Below are 22,548 nucleotides of genomic sequence, written 5' to 3' on the forward strand. Positions count from 1 at the left end.
GCATCGAGTTAGATACTAGCGGGTGTAGCCTACTGCTTAGTCACCTTGTCGCTGTCGGACGGCAGTGTGCGAAGGCAGTGATGCACGAGGTCGTAGTTCGGCGGATAGATACCGCCAAATTGTGCGTTCCGTTTCCACACCCGCACCCGCGATTGCTGGCGGCCATAGTGGCGGCGACCGCCGGGACGGATGTATTGTGCTAAGCCAAACCGGTGGTGATGGGTGGTGAAAGTGGACGGATCGACACTCCTGGCCAACGTTTCCGGGGGCCGTTTGCGCGTGTGCCGGGACTGGCGGTGCATGGTGGTGCGGTGGTGCGACTGCATGCGTTTGATATAGTGCATAGTGCGTGGTGGTGGTGGTGGTGGTGATGGTGGTAGTAGTAGCTCCGGCCCTCTCACCCCACGACCCACCTACCCGGAATGTGTGCGTTGCGAAGGTAGCGTGCATGTTCACCCGTTTGGTGTGGTGTGTGCGTTTAGAAATGTGGCGTTAAATGGTGGTTGGAACGAAATTCAATGGAAATAAAACAAAACAAAAAAATCGTGGAAAAAGTATGAAGAAAAAAAAACAAGAGAACGAGAGTGTAAAAAAGAGAGGGAAAAAATAGATAAAAAGAAAAGAAAACAAGTTAGTGCGGCATTGCAAAAATTACCATTCCGCTAGGCATAATACTGTACCGATGATGGTGTCTGTGGAAGAAACGGAAATGAACTTTTGAAATGGTTCTCCGCTAGTCATGGGATGCATACTTATGCTCCCCCTTTTTCTTCTTGTTCCTGGAGAACATAACAATGGAAATACTCCGCAGCGAATGAACATTCCGGAACACTTTTTATCTTATCGTTCGCTTTTATGATCGATCGAATTTTTACTGCAGCATATTTTAAATGCGCCGTACGAAGTCTTTCGCGTAAGATCGACCCACCTTTAATTTTAGAGAAGTTAAAAATAAGTCTTTCATCGCCAAATATTCATATTGCTAATGTTCAGAAAGGCGTGTGACAGCTGGCTAGCTGATAACAATTACGGACAGAATTTCCACAGGAAGAGCTTTCTAAGCTTGCAGAAGGTGAAGCAAAGTAAGAAAATGATCGTGTAATCGCTGCTGTTCAAGCGTCCAACAAATCACATTGGAACACATATTTCATACGCCCCAACTAAAACGTATCGAACGCTGCAATCGGAACAGGTCACATAAATCGTGTCAAATTGGTCTTCCGCCGCGATCGGGAATTAGCTACCGTACCGAGAATGACGTATCATTCTTTTGTTCCCAACGCTTCCTGTCGGTGCTAGATAAATCGTAAAACCTTCCCCGCGCGAAGAACAACGGCAACAAAAGGCTATAAAAGGCCTATCGTTGGTGGTACACCAACCGGATCGAAGATGTCTTACGGGAATCCCGCGTGTACAGATAGACACGAGGATGGCAGGACGATGCCATCATTTGCGTCGACGCGTTTTTGACGCGTTGCACTGAGGCGAAAGTGGCGCGGCAGCATAACCGACGCTTCACAATGCAACATCATCGTGGAGCAGACGTTATCTGTAAAGACCATTGTTATTCGCTCAGTTATTCCAGCCACCGGAGCCGCACGCGAACGACGGTTCCGACGCGGAGATAAGACGCTCAAATGGTTGTAGTACAAAAACCGTACCCACCACCCATTGCCTGATCCATTGCCCAAGATGGCCCAAGAAGCATATAAAATGACATAATTTCATAATTTGCCACCAGTGTATGCCACCCGGGACAATGGAGGTCCGTTGCTTTGGTTGGTCCGAAGATGACACGATCATCATCAGCAGCAGCAGCAGCAACAGCCCGTAGCACACAAGGAAGGCAACCAAACCAAGTCGACCAAGCGACCGGAAGTGGAGAACAAATGAACTCCGGCGCTGGTGGTGATGGTGGCGCAAACCAACGGAAGTTGTGTCGCACCAAATGCGATACGGAAATGTGCGTTCCGAGGACATCGCGCGCGGCGGCGGAAGCGAGGCAGCATGGTGAGCGGATAATAAAAAGAACCGCACGGAAGCCCATTTTTATCGCTGTGAGTGATATATTCGCATCTTCTTTTGCGCGTCTCCATCTTCCACCGTTTGGGCTTGTTATCATTAGGGTCCGTTTGTGACTTCTTGGAATTCCGGTATCCGTGCGCGTGAGTGTATTTCCCCGGCCAAACCACCCCCGGTGCGTTCATGACGCTCAGAATGCTTCTTCCGCGTTGGTGGACAAATGAGGCAGGATGGGTGAAGTGAATGTTCTCGCATGTGCCACGTCTGCCACACTGGATGTGTTTTTGAGGTGCGCCCGACAGAGCACCACCAGCCGGCAGATTGAGTTGTCGACAGGGTGCTGTCCTGGTGTGGTGCCTCCAAAGCGCGGGTGGCACGCGATGGAAAACACGGCTTTTTGGGAAAGGGATGGCGAGGCGAAAGTACATGGAATGAACTTTTAATGGAGTTTTGCTTCTATTTGGGTGGTTTGCGCGGATGCCATGATGAGATTGCTAAAATTACCGAACAAGCTCCAGAGAGATTTGCCAGAAACGCATCATCACCTCATCATGGGTTGATAATTTAATGGTACGCGCAGCATCAGGGGTGTGCCATCAGCGAATGGATGGCGTTTGGACGGAAGAGATCGGAAGAGGCGATGCCACCCGATCGTAATGAGTCGAAGCTTGTCGCGAACCGCGGGTAAATGATGAAGTATCCAAGCGAGAATATTCATTCGCGAATTAAACAATTACTCCCACGGCGATGCCAGTACTCTGCTGTTCGAGCGAGTTCCTTCCTGCGATAGTTGGCCTTAGTTTGGAACCCTAACCCCGCACCAAAAAATCCTAACCTCGACGAAAGGATAATCATTACGGGGTTTCATTTTTGTAACGTTTTCTTAACGACATCCTAATGTGCGATCTCACCACACACGATACTTAGGAGGACGGACGGTGCCTCACACAGGAAGAATCTTCTGCCTCCACGCACTAAGAATACTCCACTCACACATCGCAGGCATACAGGATACAGGTTCATCCTTCGGGCTACAGAACCGGGCCACCGATCGATAGTCTTGCTATGGCTAAATCTACCCAACCAACAAAGTAACAGAGCAAACAGCAGCCATAGCCTGACATCGATACACAGTGCCCCCTCCACACTCCATTTTGGGTGAAGAACGGAAAGGGTCCGGAACTTTGTAAACGATGATAACCGAGCGAAGAACGGCGGAACGGTGTCGGTGGTAGTTCTGCACAGAAAGGATCCGAGCAGTAATTTGATCCAATTTCTCGATTTGCTTCCATTTCTCGAGTGCCACCGGAAGTGTCTGAGTAAACTGCGTTACGCTGCCGTAGTTCATATGCGCGCCCGCCTGCTCGGATGGGTGTGTGTGTGTTTGTATCTTCCCCGAGTGCCCAACAAAACTCAACCTCAACCCCATGTTCAACTCAACGTTTTGTGGTAACGCTTTGCCCGACATTATATGTTTTCTTTTCATCTTTCTCGCTCGGTCCGAGCTGAACCCGGGGGTGCAAATGAATTACCACGGGGTGGTAAATGTTGGTGATGCCCTAGGGCGCTGTTCTTGAAGCGTGCTTTATTATGCTCTGATGTCTCGAAGCATCGATTACGGTGGGTAACGTTTAGTGCCGGGGATGGAATGAATGCGGAAGCCTCGGTTCGAACTTCGGACTTCAAATACACAATCAGCACGTTAATGGGAGCGTAAATTATCGCCCCTTATGAGAGTAGAGTAGCTGGCCACAACACTCGATCGAACGGGAGCAAGTTCAATAATGAAAGAAGTTAAAGCTGGATAAGCTTTTGATGAATCATTACAGATCTTAATTATTAAAGAAATTTTGTAATCAAACAAGAACTTCAAACGAATCTCCTCTTGGGCTTTTCAGAGTTCTAATTTTTATCTTCATACAAAGTGTTAAATATCTCCATCAAAAAATAGACACTACTGTGCTACGCAGTGTCAATTCTCCACACACGAGTACGAGTTGGGAAAAAGCTCAACCGTGAAACTCTTTTTTCTCCCATCCATCTCCAACCTCCAAAGCGTCAAAGTGCAATTTAGTGAGAAAATATTTCAAAAGCACAAACACAAACAAACGCGTGCCAAAAGCTGCCCCCACTTTCAAATGCCATCGCAGCGGCAGAAGGCAAATCCTGCCGAGCCCGAGAACTGGCAGCGTTCGGGCCGGCGAGAGATGTGATAATTGATGGCTGCACCATAAATTAGTCGTGAGTTATTCATGAGTTCCACCGCCATGTGCGGCCCCGGCAAAAACTAGCTGCGAATGGAAATTGACTTGTTCGTGTTTAAATGATGTCCGCCAGGGGTGCCGGATGGGACTGTATATTTCACAGCCGGCACCATGTTTTCCATCCGTCCACCGGACCAGACAGTCAGTCTGACTTCGGTTCGATATGCATGTACACACATGCTCGCTTCAGGCACACAGATACAACCACCCTCGGGCTGGGAGGGATGCGCTATCGTCTTCACCAGCGTTCGGAAAAATAGTCCCGTGCCAGTGGGACGCACCAACGGGTGGGACCACTACAAGGTCTCTCTGGAACTGTTCCGATCCGAGCGAAGTAGAGCATCTGCTTGAATGTCCGGTTCGATCACGTCAATGTTCAAGTGCTTCTTCCTACCTACCCGACCTTCCTCGCACAACTCGGCCAAGAATCGGACGATTTCAGGTGGCACATGAAGCGTCATTTTTGAAGATACTCCAAAAATTCAAACACTTCATTTTCGATCGCTCTCTTCCCACGCTTCGACACTTCCTCCTCCTCGTCGGTTCGTCAAAAGCTGCATACAAACTGGGACGCAGACAAAGAGTGCGCCGGACGGAAGAGCACAGAGTACACGTTCCGGGGGGCGAAAAGCGCATTGGACATTGGTATGCAGGTTGATATATTTTTTCCCTCGTCCATCCTCCACATTGCAGGGGGAAGTCCCGGAGCGCAATCTCCAAAAATCCGAACATTTCGAATCGGTAATGGCGATGCACTCTTCCGGGATGACGTGCAAAACCGCATAAAACTTTGGGGCAAAACTTGCATACGTGCCACTGTCAGATGTGAATTCTCTGCTTGAGGTTTTTTCATCCACCGTTGCAAATGCAGTGCGGCATTCGGCAAAAGCGTTCAGTAGTTCTTTTCACCGTTGGTTGTTGCTATTTTTGGCTTAGTTTACATTCCGTACCTGGTGCAAACGGGAACTATTCCGGATCCAGGTTTTTACTCCCATTTTCCCCCCAGACCGGGCATGCGATGCAAGTTTGGTGGTCGGGTTGGTGCCGCTGAAGTTGAAGTGCTTTTTCCAAAAAGCGTCCATTTTATTTGGAATACGAGATTAAACTCGTTCCTGGTGGTATTGTGGTTTCCAAAAATGCATATAATACTTTAGCAATATATTCAACCCAGTTCCGAGATTTCGTTTCTAAAAAAGATGAAATATCCATGTCCCATCATCATTGCGGTATCACAATGTGTGGCTTCACCGTTACTGATCTAGTTGGCGTGGTCAGTTTGTAAATAGCATGGAGAGACTGTAGTAATAACACATTTTTTGAAATATAAAACTTAACTTTAAATTTAAGCATTTAATAACTATTTCTCTGAGCAAGACATATTTGCCAGCACAAATTATAAAAACAAACTTGAAACGCATATTTGCATAACCTACAGTACTATTCAAGTGCGGCATCTTTAAAAAAATCGCACAAAATTGTTATGGGATTCATCGATCAGGCTTCAAAATTGCCCGATACATCATTATCAACGGTTGGGAACTATTCGCTTCATCGTTTACAGCCCGGGATGGGGCCTGGGGGATAAAATTGCTTCAATGAACCCAACCCAACATTCGACAACCCGCCAACAAAGGAGTGCGCCTCTTTGGTAGCATTAAGTGTGTTCCTTCGCCCCTTTTATTCCTGCCATGCCAGTCGGGAGTAGGAGAACCAGGTAAACGACGTTATAAAAGCCGGTTATGTCATAAGCTAGCGCAAATGTTAGGTTAGTACCGAACGATGAGAAGCACCTATCGAAGCATCCATTGAAGCGTTGTTCGGGCGATGTTTTGCCGTACCGGAGCCCGTGCAAGATAAGAAGATCAATGTGCTGCGCGAAAAACTGTACAAGCTGATGGGCTGAGGCGTGCGAGTTTTAGACTTTCACAGAATGCTTTCGAATTTCTCAGAATCGATTCCAGCGCTTGTTATGTAAGAGCTTATTGTTGACGGTAGAGTACGGCGCGCGTGTGGCTATAATATTACCGAGGATTACATTCCCCAGTAATAGGTGCCCCAAAAATTCGAAATTATCGCAAACAAGTCAAGTTTTATGCAGAAAAGACCTCCGTAAACTTCATCCGTTTGGGACAGTAACAAAACACTTTCCAATAATAAAGACCCCGGCCGATATGTTCCGATTGGATTGCGATTAATTTTCTGTCATACACACGTCCTCAGCTTCGGTTCGGCAGTCGGACGGGAAGGTGAGGCCGATAAGAAGCAGTATAATTCTTGCGCACTGGGAGCGTCATCGTGAAGCAATCTACCAAAGCTGAAAACAGGCTGGTAAAGGCTGCCGAAAACCTTTTTTCGGCGCTGAGAACCAAGAAAGATAACCAGCTTCACCGGATCAGGGTGGCTCTGGCACCTGGTTGGTAGGTGTAGCCGTGCCCAAAAATCCCCCCTTTAACTCATGCTCCACACCATTTGTGAGCTGGCGAGATATCGTACCAGACTAGGTCTGATGAATGAAGGCTTTATTTGTACCGCGTTGCCCAAGGCAGGGGCAACATTTCTAACCGCTCTACCTTGGTCGTTACACGTTGGAACGTGAAGACGACGACGGGAAAGCCACCGCCGCCGATGGTCGTCGGGGTTTAGGGTAAGATTTATTGGTTATCGATTTTCCCTCACAACTCACACACACACCCTGCTCATCGACCATGAAATCTCTTTTCCTTTTCCCGGCAGTTTGTTTTCTGTTCGCTTCGCTCATGCTTTTGCACGTGAAACGGTGTCCAATCGGCTCGACCCAAAAAAAAAGGGAAAATGTTGTTGGAAACAGTGCAACATTGCGAAAGCAATAGTACCAGCAATAATCACTATGCGGAGAGTCCGAGAAAGTGGGAGAACCGAGCATACAAACTTAAAGTTCTGATGCAGTGAGCTGTGGAAGCACAATGTTTGATGACGAACGAAGAGAACAAAAATCCTTCCCAACCATAACGGATATGGTGCCGTGCAAGCAACATAAGGGCGTCCGGTAGATGTAGGGTTGGAAACTGAACGGCAACCGCATGAGAAATGGGACTTCATCAGTGGTATTTTTCGGCTTTTCATCCTCTTCGGTGTACTCATTCGGCACCCAATCCCACGGCACAATACGCCCACCGTACCGTACCGCTGATGGAGGGCTTCATCAGTGGCAGTTCGATCAGGCCCGGCAGAGCAGACCCAATGTTCCTGTAAGCCCTTCGTTGCCACCGATTTGGATACTGATGATGTAAGATCGATAGCGTGCAGTGAGGCGAAGGAGAAAAATTGATTGCAGATATTATCAGGTGTTTGAGATGTGATGAAAGAAATCCACTTCAATGGGAACCGTTTCGCATGCTGCAGGATTTATTGGGCATCGTTTGCTGGTTGCTGGCCTTCGTACGGCGCGAAGCCTTCGCTTCTGTTCTTCCGTTAATTTTTCAAAGCGTGGCCACTTTTTTCCTGGTTAGATCACTCTCAAAAACAGTTTTGCTTTCGGGCAGGTTCAACACTACTACGGGCGAATCGATTGTGTAATTTGGTTGTTGAATTTACTGTTCAAACAATCAAGTGCTATGTTTGAAGGAATGGAGTTGGAGTGGAATGGCGTATCCCTTTTCCGACAACTTATTATTTACAACTTTATTTCTTATCTCTTTTTCGTTCAGCGATTTGAACTCGTTTCGAACTCCTCATGTTTCTTGATTAGCGTACACCAACAACGGAACATAATTGATTCCCATTAGCTTCCATTTTCTTTTTCGTTTTTGCGAGTGGAAAATAATATCGTGTCTTGTGTCTCTGTACAATCAAACGTCTTTTGCATGCATTAAGGCTTATATCAATGGGTAGATTGCAAAAATGTGTCTATAAACCGTTCGTTACATATTGAATGCTGTGTTGCCTTTAATCACTGCATGGAGACACCTTCATCATCATCACCATCACAATCGTAAATAAAAACGGATTAAACCTGTTAAAATTAGCAAGCCGTTGATAATCACCGTGAAGCGTAGCTTTCGCACAGACTGAGGACGAAGGAAATGTACCTTTGGAGGAAAACGAAACCCCAAAACCAAAACTTACCCGTGTCACTTTTTCCCGTGGCATCGCCGTCAGATCGCAGGGTGAATCTCCACACTGGAAAGCATAAGAAAAGAAACAAAATGAAATGGGGTTGAATCGTTCGAATAAAGAATGACTTCAATAGCAGCCATTCGGTTAAGTGGCGCGAGATGAAGAAAATAGAAGTGGATGAGTCGCGGTTGGTTATTTTAGCGGCTGAAATCAGCCATACCGGACAATCGTGAACGCCGGAGCCTGTCAGCTCCATGTCCAATGGGAGAGGAGAAAAAATAAAAATGACACAGAAACCCCCACTCCCTCTCTCCACGCACACACACACACATACAAAATGAAGCGGAAAAAAGCCGCTCTATCTCCGACTTTTAGGCACAATTTATGCGCTGTGGAAAAATTGTTCACCATAAAAAAGAATTTTATTCGCCGTACCACAGACGACCCTCTAGCCGCGGGGTCGTTTATTCGGAGATTTTCCGATTTGGAATTTCCACCACCAACCTCATCAGAACCATTGCGTTCCCTTTGTGTGTGTGCCTCTTTTTTGTTTCACCATGAAGAAGCACAGAATGAAATGAAAATCCTCCAAATATCTTCCAACCGATCGACCCACGCCTAGACGGAAAAAATAGTAGCGAAAAGGGTAGATTATAAGAAGTCACCCGAAAGGGTACAAGGGCGGCCATCGAATGGCGCAAAAAAAACAACAACAACACCCAACGCGACGGATGAATGAGCAAAAAAAAGGGGGATTCAAAGGCGCCAACGGTTCAACGGAGGACTGGCGATATATATTTGGCTCCAAGCGCCGGGTTCTTTTGCCACTTTAGTCTCGGCAAAGCTGCGCTAAGCGTATCATTTCCGGGAAGATTGATCATGGCTCGATTATGCATTGAAGCGTACAGACGATTCAATATAGACAATCTTAAATCGATGCGTTTGTCCCATAACTTCCAACTTTAAATCGGTAGAATATTGAGCATTGGTTGCCCTAATCCGCTAGGTGGCGCTGATGGATGTGTTGAATGTTTACTGGGGAGGTTCCGTAACACTTCATTAAGTAAACGTCACGGAATATTTATTGCGCTGGAAGAATTTCAAAAACCTTTCAAGAGAGAGGGAGAGAGAGAGAGTTTCTCTACAATAATCAATATTTTGTAAATCTCATTTATTCTTTCACAAAGCACAAAGCGACGTTTGTTCGTCTGTTGACGATCACCTTCTGCTTTATTTTTCATCTGTCACATTCCTTCAAGATGCTTAGATACCCAAGGTTGCGAAAGAAACCAAGGTATCCAGCGCTTGGTTTACCAAGGTTTACGTATTTGTTTCAAAAACATCTACTATTTATTATTTAGTTATTCAAAACAGGCAATAACTTGACTATTTTTAGTAGCTGAAGTTCATAACTACTAAATCATCGCTCTCAAAAAATATAGTGTACGTTAGTGATTTAAACTAAACAAGTATTTGATATAGAACTAAAAGCTTTAGATGTTATACAAACTCAAATTATTTAACGACTTTGCAGATACTCGATACAACAATACTGAGCTGTTTAAACGAACCATATTCGGAGCCTTGTTACGCGCGTAGGTTGTCCCGAATCGGAATCATTCTACCTCGGCACTTACCAACACTTAACTACTTCTCTAATATTTCAACTGTTGAATGCTGCTCTAATGGGCGTAAAAACTGCTCATTCCCCAGTGTAAAACCAACTTCAAAAGCCACCCACGCCAACACCCAGGCCAGAGTGCGGGAAGTCATCCGAAGTTAAGTAATTCCTCCTACGCACAGACCCCCGAAACATTGTGTGGGTGTCATCCGAAGTTGGTCGTCCGATGAAAACGATTGTTTCGATCATGGTGAAATAATGTCATCGTGCAGTAAGGGGTGGAGGGAGAGGGGGGGTATTGGGGGACTGTCTGATGATTAGGTTCTGCGTTTTTTTTTTGTCTACTACACTTTTCAAATGTCCTCTGTGACCGTGGGGCATAGCAGGCGTTCTTGTTGGTCGGTTCGATGGTGAAACCAGCGCAATCGAATGAAATTGGAAATGTTTGACGTAAAGAACGAATGATTGGATGTGTTTTGAAATGTTTTCTTAATCGATGGAAACATCCAAAACAGGCAAGCACATCACGGATTCGCATTACCGTGGGTAGGCTCAAGCAAATCATGTATGATATGGCTTTTTTGCAATTATTTCCACTGCATGGTTTATAATAAAAAACACAATGGAAAAAGTGTCATATCGTTGCTCATTTTAAATCAATTTATCATTCGTGCCCTTTATCCCCCCGGTCACCGGTCCTTGACCCCCCAAACTGTGATGTAATATTAAACTACGGTAAAGCGCTACCTTCGCTCCCAAAACCTCTAACGATTATTGAGCGATTAGTACTGCTCCACCATCAACGCACCGGCGCTGACCTGAGCGAAAGTAAAACAATCGCATGCTAGCGCAACTGGAAAGTTGTTCGCGTGAAAGTTCCCAGCGCACAAGGTACCGTGTGGAAAAGAAAGAAATAAAGTAATACTCCAGTTGGGGGGAAAAAACACTCGCCAATGTGCGACATCCGTTGATTTATCGGTGATAAATTTTTCCAACCGAAACAGAAACAAGCAAGCTCGCTCGGTTGACAAATGCGCTCCACCCGAATGCTGTCCCGTGTCTTGGGTCGAGTGGTGTGCTCCGCTAGCCTTGACGTCCCTCAAACGACCTTGGTTACAGCGGCAGGTTAAGCGCACTTGAAAAGCGCAACGGCTCATATTAAATCAAAACGAATGCGAATGACATAACCACCGACAGAACCCGCGGATTGGAGTTGTATCAGGTCGACGGCGCAGGAGGGAACGGGAGGTGATGCCTTACCTTGATGTCCCGCGGTTGTCGCATCTCTTGCCTCCGTGGCGATACGCCCGGCTGGTCCGAGTAGACCAGATTACGCACCGAGCCCCGGAACCTTGGCTCGAAGATGACGCTGGGCAGCGCTAGCAGGGCCAGCTTGGTGTTGTACCTACCAGAAACAGAAACAGGTGGAGAGAAAGCAGATGTCAGGATTAGAAATAATTTCGTAATTATCCTGGGATTAATCACACCGCTGCAAATGATGGAAACGAGAAAATGAAAAGTGATAAAACCGACAGAAAGAATTTCTACTTTACGACCCAACGGCGCGGGCTACAAAGTATGTACAGCGTACCCGGATGTAACCGGCCGGAAGATGCATCCTTTTGCCGCCCCGTCCCCGTCCCAGTCCCCAAAAGCACGAGTTCGAAGCGTCCACGGTAAGCTCTTTCTGACTTTAGTTTATAATTTATCTCGCCGTTTTCCTCGAAGCGCCCCTGCACACTTTAGCCACTGGGTCGTGTTTGGTTGTTTTTCATCGTTCCCAGGTGACCAATCTTTCGAGATTCGTTTTCCTTTCTAGAGTGTTTCCACCGTACTCGCTCGTCAGTTTTCCCTCCCACTGCCGGAGCTTTATGTTTTCCGATTTACGCGACAACTTTCATTTCAAAAGAAACATTTCCACAGGCGAAGAAAATAGAACTGCAACAAAGTGTAGCGCAACTACCGTCTTGTACCATCCGGCGTAGATTGGAAAAACCTTTCTTCTGGAGGGTGATTTTTATCACTCGCACTAGTTCGGATGATGGAGCATTGGGACAAGGTTGCGTCAGGTTCACCATGCTACCAACCTACACCGTTTCCTAGGGTCCTAGCTTAAGCACTCCCGAGAACTACTTTGCTAAGGTTCGCCCGTTGGTGGCACGGTGGTGCCTTTTTCGGTCCTAGGAATTCCGGTTTGCCAGTTCCGAGTAATTCCGAGGTAAGCCCTTATTACACCGAAAATGAAAAACCGAAAAAAGAATCGTCCGACGCATGCCGCGGACGGTGAGATTCGGCCACTTTTCACCCACTTGAGATAGGAAGTTGTTGGCAGCTTTATGATCCCAAAACAGATACAGATACACTGTGTCCCTTTTTTTCCGGACATTAGCGAAGGGACGAAAGATTACACGGCCGCAGTACAACGGAGGTTTGCTGCTGAGTCCACGTCGGGCGTTAAGGCCGGCTTTCCCTTGGCTTGGCTGTTCATAAGCTCAAACACATCCGTTCCGCTCAAGTCGGTTTTAGGCCGGACCGGTCGATTAGTGGGTTCTGTTCCGCTCGCTATCCAACCGGATAAAGCTCAAGCCCGGCGGGACAGGCGGGTGTTCGGCAATGTACCATCACGCATCGAGATATGTAAAGTATTTGCCTGAAAGTGGCTACATCGTCGGCAAACGCCGGCCATCTTCTCGTTATAAAACACTCAGTGCGACGCAAAACTCACCCCCGACCCCTCCCCTCCCCTGCCAGAACCACCGGGCCAGGGTAACATGCGAAGCTGAATCTTTATTGTGCCATGAATAATTTACATAAACCTCGCCTCTTGCTCTTCCCTTTTCATGTGCGTTTGTGCAGTTTTTTTGTTGCCTTCTTTATCTCCGCTGGTTGTCCCTGGGTGACATAACCGGCCTGTCTTCTACGGTCCGGTTCCGTCATGAGACAATCGGATGTTCTAAGGGAAGTAAGGATTTTTCACTTCCACCGGACAATTGCAACGGATGTGTGGGTGTGTGTAGGAGGACAACGAACATTTGCTGGCGATGCTTACACCGCGCCGAACCTCCTATCCGGCCCCTTCCGGTACGCCCGGATCCCGGATCAGTTCGTTTGCCCCGGAATCCATTGGTTGACAGTGCGAAACCGAATTTTGAATTACAGTTCAACATGGCTGGTGCTTTCGTTCGTCCCAGAGTGCCAGACTCTGTGTATGTGTGTGTGTGAGTGTGCCGTGAATCGAAAATAATTCGAATTCCTTGTACTCGAACGGGCGGACCTACTGCCGTTGGACATCGCAAGGTCACGTCAGGTTGTGTAAAGTTCGATTCAGCAAAATGTCTTGCTGGTTGCTTCGGTGGTTGCCGGAGATACTTACGGGGCCAGTCGGTCGGTTGCTGCCGGGCTTTATTTTCCTTGCCTCGTCGCTTGAATGCTGTCAGATATTGTTTTATTGGAATTCCTACACGCTTTTTTTCTTCTTCTTCCTGTGGCACAGATGCGAATAGTAGCCCTGAGCCTTCCGCTGGCAGCAGGTCAAGTGAACATTTCTGCGAAAGTTCTTCTGGGCTGTTTTTTTTTCTTTTGTTGCAGTCGTCAGAGCTAGTTGATGGTAGATTTTTTCTTCTTGCATTTAAAAAAGAACTGAACGTTAAAATGTCGCCTTAGCTGATATGAACGCTCAGTCATGTACGGTCGATGAGTGAAAGTATATAATCTTCATTGTCCACTGCTGGACAGATTGGAATTTCAATTATCGCCAACATGAAAGCCATCTGAGGCGCGTCGAGGCGAAAGACATGATTATATCTCGCTCATTGTCAGCTGCTTTGGTTATACCATTCGTTGAATCCATGCAACGTTTGACTAACAAAAGCCACGTGGAAAGGGATGATTAATTCATGAAAATTCATCCCCAAGCACCCCACGAAACTTTGACTTCGGAAATATATTACTTCCCAACTTTTGGTTACTAATCAAAATGCGATTGTGATTTTAAAAACTGACAATTCACACATTTCATTTCACGTTCACTCGAATTCCAATTGAGGCCTTCGGGCCTAGCCTATTAACCAGAAACAAAACCTAAAGGGGGCCATTAAAAAAACCCCCCTTATCGCTAAACCCAATTTGTCCGTCGGTGACAACGTTCCGCTTGGACCGGGTTTCGTGCAAATCGCATAATTACCGATTGGCAAAATCATTCATCTCATTTTCCGCTCGCTCAGCGGAATCATAATTTCCAGCTATCTCACGTCTTTTAATGGTGTTTGCGAGAGTTTTAGGCAATTTAATATCCGGTGCGTATCGATCCAATTTAGAGACCAACAATGATTACAACCGCGACTATCGAGTACATCCCATCGTTTGACGGGGGTTTTTTTTATTGTCTAAAGCACAGGAATTATCGTTATCAAACTTCGACCCAGCTGGTAACGGTTTTCAACAAATTTTATTTAAAATTCGTAACAAACGTGACTTCACCTTTCACCGCAGTAAAATGCAGTTTAATTAGGCTAAAAATAAAATTAAGATAACAAATCGTCACAAAACGATCCAAATCACCTTTTTTTTGGACCATTTCAATCCAAACTAAAACTACCGATAATTGCTAATGAAACGGAGAACCGCCCGTGTGCTCTTAATGTGCTCCTAATCGTTCCATTGATTCCCACGTTCACGCCACACGCCGATGTTTCCACACAACTTAGTCGGAAAACACGCGGCTGAAAAAGCACTCGCACCGAGTAGCGCTCCCTGCAAGGCAATGTTTTGTCGGCTTTAGCTCCCCGGCTCTGCTGGAAATAGCCATACCGATACCTGGCAGGTGGTGGCAACGATTACATCTATCATCGGTTTACCCTCATCGAACGTGCGACGCGCAAAGTCAACCGTCCCACGGTACGTTACGGTGTTGAGCAAGTGTAAAGGTAAGGCTAAGGTTCGTTATCCTACCCAGCAGGCATGGTTACATCACATCGTCGGTAAAGGCAAAAGAACAAGCAAAACAAAAAAAAACACAAACGCACCGCCTACGCTGATCCGCAAATACGCAACAAACACTACGACCCTATGCTACCTTGCCATCATTCATCGTGAAGGCGCGCAGTGAGGCGGTGCAGTGAGGGCATTATTCCTGCACGTGTGGAAATTATGTGCGCTCGCAACGGTTCGGCTGACGGCACTCGAGGCCTCAGAGAAAGTTTTACGTTTTGTCGCGAGAGAATAAAAGAAATGGAGCCTCCTGAAATGTTGGCCACCATCCACCATCCACAGCACATTATTCAACCCGAACGTATCCTTAACGCATGGGTCACAACCAATACGCCCGAGGTGATAAGGCCGAACCGAGTGAAAACCTCAGCAAAACTTCAACTTCGTGAACTTGCTGTGAATGAACGCATCCTTCTTGGCCGGATGGCTAGCACCGAAAAAAAAAAACCTTGAAAAGCCAAGACCAAACTCGGGTGTGGGCGTGGGGTTAGTTATAAATCTTTACCTTCGATCTCATTTTTCATCACTCGCTCAAGCATGACGTTCCACGCTTTTGACGCACTTTTTCGTATTTCGCTTTACTTGGAGAGCTTTTTCCTGTTTTTGTTCGTATATTCCACGTTCTCGTTAGTGATGGGAACTCCGGAGTGGATTACCGAAGCCACTCCGATACGTTAAACTTGGAGTCGACTTCAATGGCGGTTTGTGAGTCCGATTTTCAACTGACAACTCCAGTGTTGAACCTTGAGTCAAATTCAGAGTCGAATTCGGAATGGAATTAAGAGTCTCCCGATTAAGAGAGTTCCCGAATCCGTAGATGACTTCAAATTGGCCTTAATCCTTGGTGTGAATCCCCTTTCTGGAGTGAGGAGTTAATACAAAATGTCCTGATCGGATTGCAAATGTCGCACCCACTCCGGAAAAATGTAGATTCTACCCATCACTAGCTTTCGCACGCGACCCTTAAGCGAACGCGTGCTGTTTGCGGTGCGGTTTGGCTTTTTCCATCACCCAACACGCAGGGAAATTGTCTTGCCCTCGCGTACCGCGTGACGTTGCTCGTATTACCCTTTCGTTCATGATTCGACATTTTCTGGATCCGTCATTTTATGTACGCAAGACCCGCTGGTCCTGTCCCAGAACCCAACGACGCACCTCGCCCCAAAAAAAAAGGCGACCGTGCAACCCATGGGTGAGAAAGTTTGTATTAGATTTACTTTTCTCGCCAAAGGAAACAGGTATTTCCCGCTTCGAGCTGTTATGGTGGGCCTGTTTAAAACAGTTCCCTCCTGCCTGATCCTCGGGTCCTCAGGAAAGTGGGCAAAGCAAAATTGAAGCTCACTCCAAAAGCCACCCGGTAGGAACAGTTTTCCGCTTTGCCACCTTTTTACACGTCATTTGTGGCCAAGTTGAAGTTAGCCTGCAAGTTAGCAAGTTGGGGAGATTCAAACAGGGTCGTTTGAGGAAAAAACCCTTAGCCACACACACATACACACGGTTAGTTCTCTCCTGGATGTCAAGTAAAGGAAAGACACTTCAGCCGGTCGGATCTCCGGGTGGCAAAACGTCTGAGCTTTACGCAGCGCATACACATACAGTGATTCAATTTCGCTCTTCCCTGATCCAGCTGGCATGAGTTTAACTTTTCAGGCACGTGCCAAAGCACGTCGTAAAATTGTTGAATTATGAAAAGTACATAGCGAGCGAACCGGACCTGTTTGTCTTCGTGACTAGACTCGCAAGAAGATGAATGGATTCAATTATTTTTGACAGGATTTTTCTTACCCTGAAACAAGTTTAACCCAAAGCGCAGCTACATTGTTTTTTTTTTCTTATCACATTAAAACCCGCTTTCCAATGACGTTTGTGTCGGGTGCGGGACGGCAAAATGGCGTATAAATGTTAAAAAGAGTTAAGCCGGGCTGTTCTTAACCCGTTTCGATTCCAAATTTCTTCTCCAACGCCGTTGGTTGGCAATATTCATTGCAAAAACTTCTTGTCACGTTGCGCCACGGATGAAAAATTCGACCAGCACCGTAGCGTGTCCCGAACTTTACCTTACTGGCCACTCAAACATGTTAGTCGGAATAAAAGGGAGCGAAAGTGCACAGAGAGACACTCCATCCAGTGGTTCAGCGTTTTTTTTTCTCTCCAAGGCAACGTTCGTTAATAGTTAATACTTGTTGTGTAGTTGAGAACGACACACTCGAAATGTCGGGTGTCGGGAGCGAATCTGTTGTCCTTCACGTGTTACCAACTGGCGTCTAGGTCGAGGTCGGACTGGAACGTTTCGAATCGTGTTTCACACGGTTCCATGCGGAGCACTTCATTGAATATTCCACCGGAGGAAGGTCATTACACTGGGAAGGCCCGTACCCAGCACGGCGCAGCGGGTTGTTTTGCCCACCCCGGCCCAGGACAACCCCTTTGGGGTGGTGCGAATGTGAGGCCGATAATCAGCTTAGCCCGTTAGCTAATGGTTAGAAAGGTTGCCATTGCTCAAAGACGCAGCCCGTTCGCTTCGGCTACAATCCATGGCCAACATCCACACCCGACCCAACACCGAACACCGAACGGCTTATCGCCTTGTGCCGGGCTGCTATTAGTTGGAAAAAAGTGATACGATTACTTCCACAGCGTACGCGAACGATGGGGAGCGGAAAGGTGTTCAAGCGATTGGTATTGCGTTATGTTCTGAACTCTCGCACACGAAACACTAATTAACCAGCATTCTTCACGCACTTTCTCTCGTCGAGGGGTTTGGGAGTTTCGGATACATTCGTTCTGTTCGGAACGTCGCCTGCACCCTCGCAACTTCGCCGTCATGGTGGTTTGGATTTAATTGAGTCAGTACGAACTTATCGATGTGTAACCTACTCAGTCGTCATTTGCCATTGCCGCTCATCACTCACTGCCAGGACAAAGGCTTCGACAGTCATTTGATCAGCTTCATTGATTACATCTTACGCGACGAAACGTGATTTGTCGGTGCCAAGCGTGTTATCTCTGGTTAGGGAAAAGAACCTTCTAATTGAATATTACGTGGCGTAGAATATTCTTCAAACAACTCCAGCAATTAGCTCATTTGATTTAATATTTTTTAAACATTCATTGAATTGTAACAAAGCAAATAATAAGCTTGAAGTTGGTATGGTTATCACAGCGCAAGCAACACATTAAGGTGTTCGATATTGAAAAAAGAAAAACAGAAACAATATTTATAACAGAGCATACAATTTTATGCAACCATAAACGTGGCGGAGAAAGAAAAAATGCACATCAAATCGATAGAAATACAACACCCCGCTCCAAGGGAACATTACCTCGTTTGAAGGACACGTTTAGTGCTTTCTTTGATTTATTGTGAATTATGTATCAAAAGCAAGCGAAACAAAAAAAGCAAGGAAAGCACACGAACCCGAAAGTTCATTTTGTACGATTCGTGCCAAACCCATCGCGTGGAAACACAACATTCAATCCCATCAGCCCCGGCCGAAGCTCGGTCGAAAGCGCGCCCAGCGACGAACGGTGCAGGTTGCTGTCCATTAGTACACGACCACCGGGTGTCATCACGAAAAATATCCTTTTCCACGTGGATCAACACGGGAGCAACAACTGAAAGTGGTTCGGTTCGGCACAAACCCCTCACACACACACACACGACTTTCGCTGCTTTCCGTCACCCGAACAGATGGTTTATAGCTGCTAATCGATCTGTGGCTTATGCTCCGGCTCGTACATTATTGTGTTGCTCATAAATAACTAATGGGTCTGTTCCAATTTTGTGCAAGTGTTTGGGAGAGCGGCAAAAATAACGTCAAACGTCAATCCGTTACGAAGCGCTGCTAAACATAGTACATAAATTACAGGCTTTGAATATTATTCGTTTTTGGAGTGTGTTTTGAAAGGCAAAAATTACCATTACTCATTCTTCCGCACGTGCTATATATTGTGTGATTGGACAGAGTTCTATCAACGATAAATTACTTCTGTACATGATTTTTGAGTATCGAAAATGTAAAGTACTTTAAACAATACGACCAAAAAACGCGTAGTTCTTCAAAGTTTGGAATGTCTACTACTGCGATGAAGAACTCGGTGAAGAACTTTAAAATATAACAATGAGTTTGGAAGTGAAGTTTCCCGAGTGTTACAAAACTTTACAAAATAATTTGACATTTGATAGGCTGACCGATGCATTATGAATAAGAATGTCAGATCTCATGTGTCTCATGTATTTATTTTGATGTTTGTGAATAGTTTTACATGTTTGGTCCCATGCTACCAGTGGAGGATCAACCCCGTTGGAGGCCCAGGGCGGAATTTTTAAAGGGAGGGCCCATAATTTTGCTACGGCATTATCGGTGTTAGGGAGGTGTACTTCAAACATGATTTAACAACACCAGCAAAGTCTCGGAAAGAAAGCTCCCTTGCGTACATCTCAGAGTTCTGTTGCGTAGCCCTGTAAACGGGCCTAGTAAGCTAGTCTCTAGATATAAGCGTTTGTATGCGCTAAGGAGAACCATAACGCCACTACTTGGATCACATTTTCTACGATTTACGTACATTTATGATTCCTGATTGCTCCAACGCCTTCTACGATTTTACGCCCAAGGTACAGTTTTCAATCGGTTTACTTTACGGTAACAATCAGAGAAATTTCTTAGAAACCTGGTTCGCTCATGTTGATGTTTTAGGCGATGAACAACACAATTGTTTTCAGATTTCCGATACCAAGAGAGCATGTTTTCCAAGAGGTGGAATAAATTTGCCGATCACAATTGCATTGCATACTATCAAACCCGTGAGAGCGATCGCTAGTGTAAGGAAGATGGATGAACCGGAAAGTATCCCTCATCTCTCGCTCAAACTTCCCGACGGCTGGTATGAAATTCCATACAAACCAGCTATTTTCAGATTGCCGATACCAGGAAAGCATCCACGGAAGAGGTAGTACCTAGTACGGCAATTTTTCTCGAAACCCGCCGAAAGGTATGCAATATTTAAACACTAACTTTCCCGTTGGTCGAGAAAAATTTCTTCGAAAAGTACCAGTTTCCGAATGTGTAGTACCAGGAGAGCATCCACGGAAGAGGTAGCACCTAGTACAGCAAAACCGCCGAAAGGTATGCAATATTTAAGCACTAACTTTCCCGTTGGTCGAGAAAAATTTCTTCGAAAAGTACCAGTTTTTGAATGTATAACACCAGGCGAGCATGCACGGAAGAGGTAGCTCCTGGTACTGCGCCGTAAGGTATGCAATGTTAATACACCAACTTTGCAACCAACTTACAATGCGCCGTAAGGTATGCAATGTTTATACACTAACTTTGCAACCAACTTGCAATGCAAGTTGGGTGCATGCAAGAAACTTGCATGCACCAGCCGAGCAAGATGGCGCCCAACTTCGTACTTGCATGCAAACTTGCATGCAATATTGCATGCAAGTTCTGGCATGCAATTTCGTGCATGCAAACTTGCATGCAATATTGCATGCAAGTTCTTGTATGCAATATTGCATGCAAACTTGCATGCAAGTTTGCATGCAAGAAATTGCATGCCAGAACTTGCATGCAATATTGCATGCAAGTTTGCATGCAAGTTTGTTGCATGCAAGTACGAAGTTGGGCGCCATCTTGCGCGCCATCTTGGCCGCCATCTTGGCCGCTATCTTGGAAGGGGAAGGGGGGGAAGGGGATGGAAGATGTTACCTCTTGAACAACATGCTCTCCTGGTATCGGAAATCTGAAAACAGCTGGTTGGTATGAAAAATTATTGTATAAACATTGCATACCTTACGGCGCATTGTAAGTTGGTTGCAAAGTTGGTGTATTAACATTGCATACCTTACGGCGCAGTACCAGGAGCTACCTCTTCCGTGGATGCTCTCCTGGTACTATAAATTCGAAAACTGATAGTTTTCGAAGAAATTTTGCTCCACCAACGGGAAAGTTAGTGTTTAAATATTGCATACCTTTCGGCGGTTTTGCTGTACTAGGAGCTACCTCTTCCGTGCATGGTCTCCTGGTATTATACGTTCGGAAACTGGTAGTTTTCAAAGAAATTTTTCTCGACTAACGGGAAAATTAGCGTTCTTGGTCCTGGTGCAATTTCGTTTGTACTTTTAAAGCACAAAGCCGATATTCTTCTCTGCATTTAATTTATCACATAGAAACAAATGTTTTATATTACCAAGGAAGATGTTTTTGATCAATGTTTTACCTTTTTGATTAAATTTTGTGCTATAATTTAACTCTGCTGTTAAATTTCCAAAAATCGCACAATCGGCACAAATTTTTTGGGGCCTCCAACACGGCGAGGCCCTAGGCGACCGCCTACTCCGCCTACCGTTTGATCCGCCGCTGTGCTACAGTACCTGAATTTGACATCCTGGATTGAAACAACAATTATTTGGATAAAAACCATTTATAATAGCATCTTGATTTTGGAAGAAAAACGTTGGAAACTTTCTTTTCTGCACGCAATAAAAATGAGTGATTACATTATTGCAATCATTAAATGGATTTATTCAAAATTCAACACAGTTGCTACGAAAATTGTCGGTCTACAAAACGTAACGAATTAACTGCCAAACCATCAAATTTTTATTTACCACTGTTCTGTGCTGATACCGGCATTAGTGCGGGAGCAACAATACACTTACGCTGTGTGTGTGTGTACTATCCTCCAGGTCGCGTGTGCAATGATGTAAAGTGCACCGTACGCCTGAAGGCATACACTCCGCATTCATCGGGTGACCCAGTTTTCTAGCGTGAGAGTGAGAGCTCCCCTACGTCATACGAGCCTCACAAATGATTCCGTAAAGCACGGGCACGAGCTCCACCGACACTAATTAAAAGTGAAATGTGAAAGGTGGAAAACATTCCGCCCAACTTTCGCAAAAGATGCACATGCACCGAGTCACCGTTCCTTCGGTGCATGCGGGTTTATTCGCTTTCATTTATAAAACGGCTTGGACGCGTCGACCGTGCCTATAGCCAGTGCAATTTGTGGCATTTTTGCCGCTCAAGATAGTGCCCGTTTTTATCTTCACTGCAAATTTCACAAGCATTCCATTCGGCTGGTGGAAGCTCTGCGGACCGGGCGGTGAAATGTTTTAATTTTTGCAAAAATCTAACACTCATCGACCGCTCGAAACGGCAACCGAAAGTTAGTTCATTTCGCAAAGCAACCGCCGAAACCCGAGGTCCGGGGAGTTCCGGGGCAGTTGTGCGGGGTTGGAATACAAAGCACGGGGTAACATTTCTGCAACTAAATGGAAAAACTTTTCCCTTTTACCACCAGCTCGGTAACGGAGGTGGGGGCACTTCATCAAACGGACCACCGAGGAATGTTCCGGTACACGGCACTAATCGAAACTTACTTGTCCGGGCGTGGATCGCATCGAGAGGAATTTTAGTTGCTGTAAACGTGCCTGCACTTACTGCGCGGCAAACACTTGCGCGTGGCGAGGCAACTTTGAAGTAACCGAACGCCAAGTAGCTTAATTTTACTCGCCGCTTTTAGAACATTGTATGAACCACACGTACAACAGAC

The 22,548-nt window shown here is 46.0% G+C and overlaps 1 protein-coding gene across 1 annotated transcript in view; it reads right to left on the minus strand.

Annotated features, from left to right (window-relative positions):
* Positions 1-22,548, minus strand: part of LOC128298896 (neurexin-3) — an 87,763-nt gene that overhangs the window by 57,977 nt on the left and 7,238 nt on the right. The window contains exons 3-6 of the mRNA XM_053034704.1: positions 11,263-11,407; positions 8,391-8,444; positions 350-394; positions 45-317 (exon numbers count right to left, since the gene is read on the minus strand). Coding sequence (XP_052890664.1) covers positions 45-317; positions 350-394; positions 8,391-8,444; positions 11,263-11,407 — 517 coding nt within the window. The remainder of the gene's footprint in view (positions 1-44; positions 318-349; positions 395-8,390; positions 8,445-11,262; positions 11,408-22,548) is intronic.

This window comes from Anopheles moucheti, chromosome 2 (assembly GCF_943734755.1).
Source record: "Anopheles moucheti chromosome 2, idAnoMoucSN_F20_07, whole genome shotgun sequence".
Lineage (NCBI taxonomy): Eukaryota > Metazoa > Arthropoda > Insecta > Diptera > Culicidae > Anopheles > Anopheles moucheti.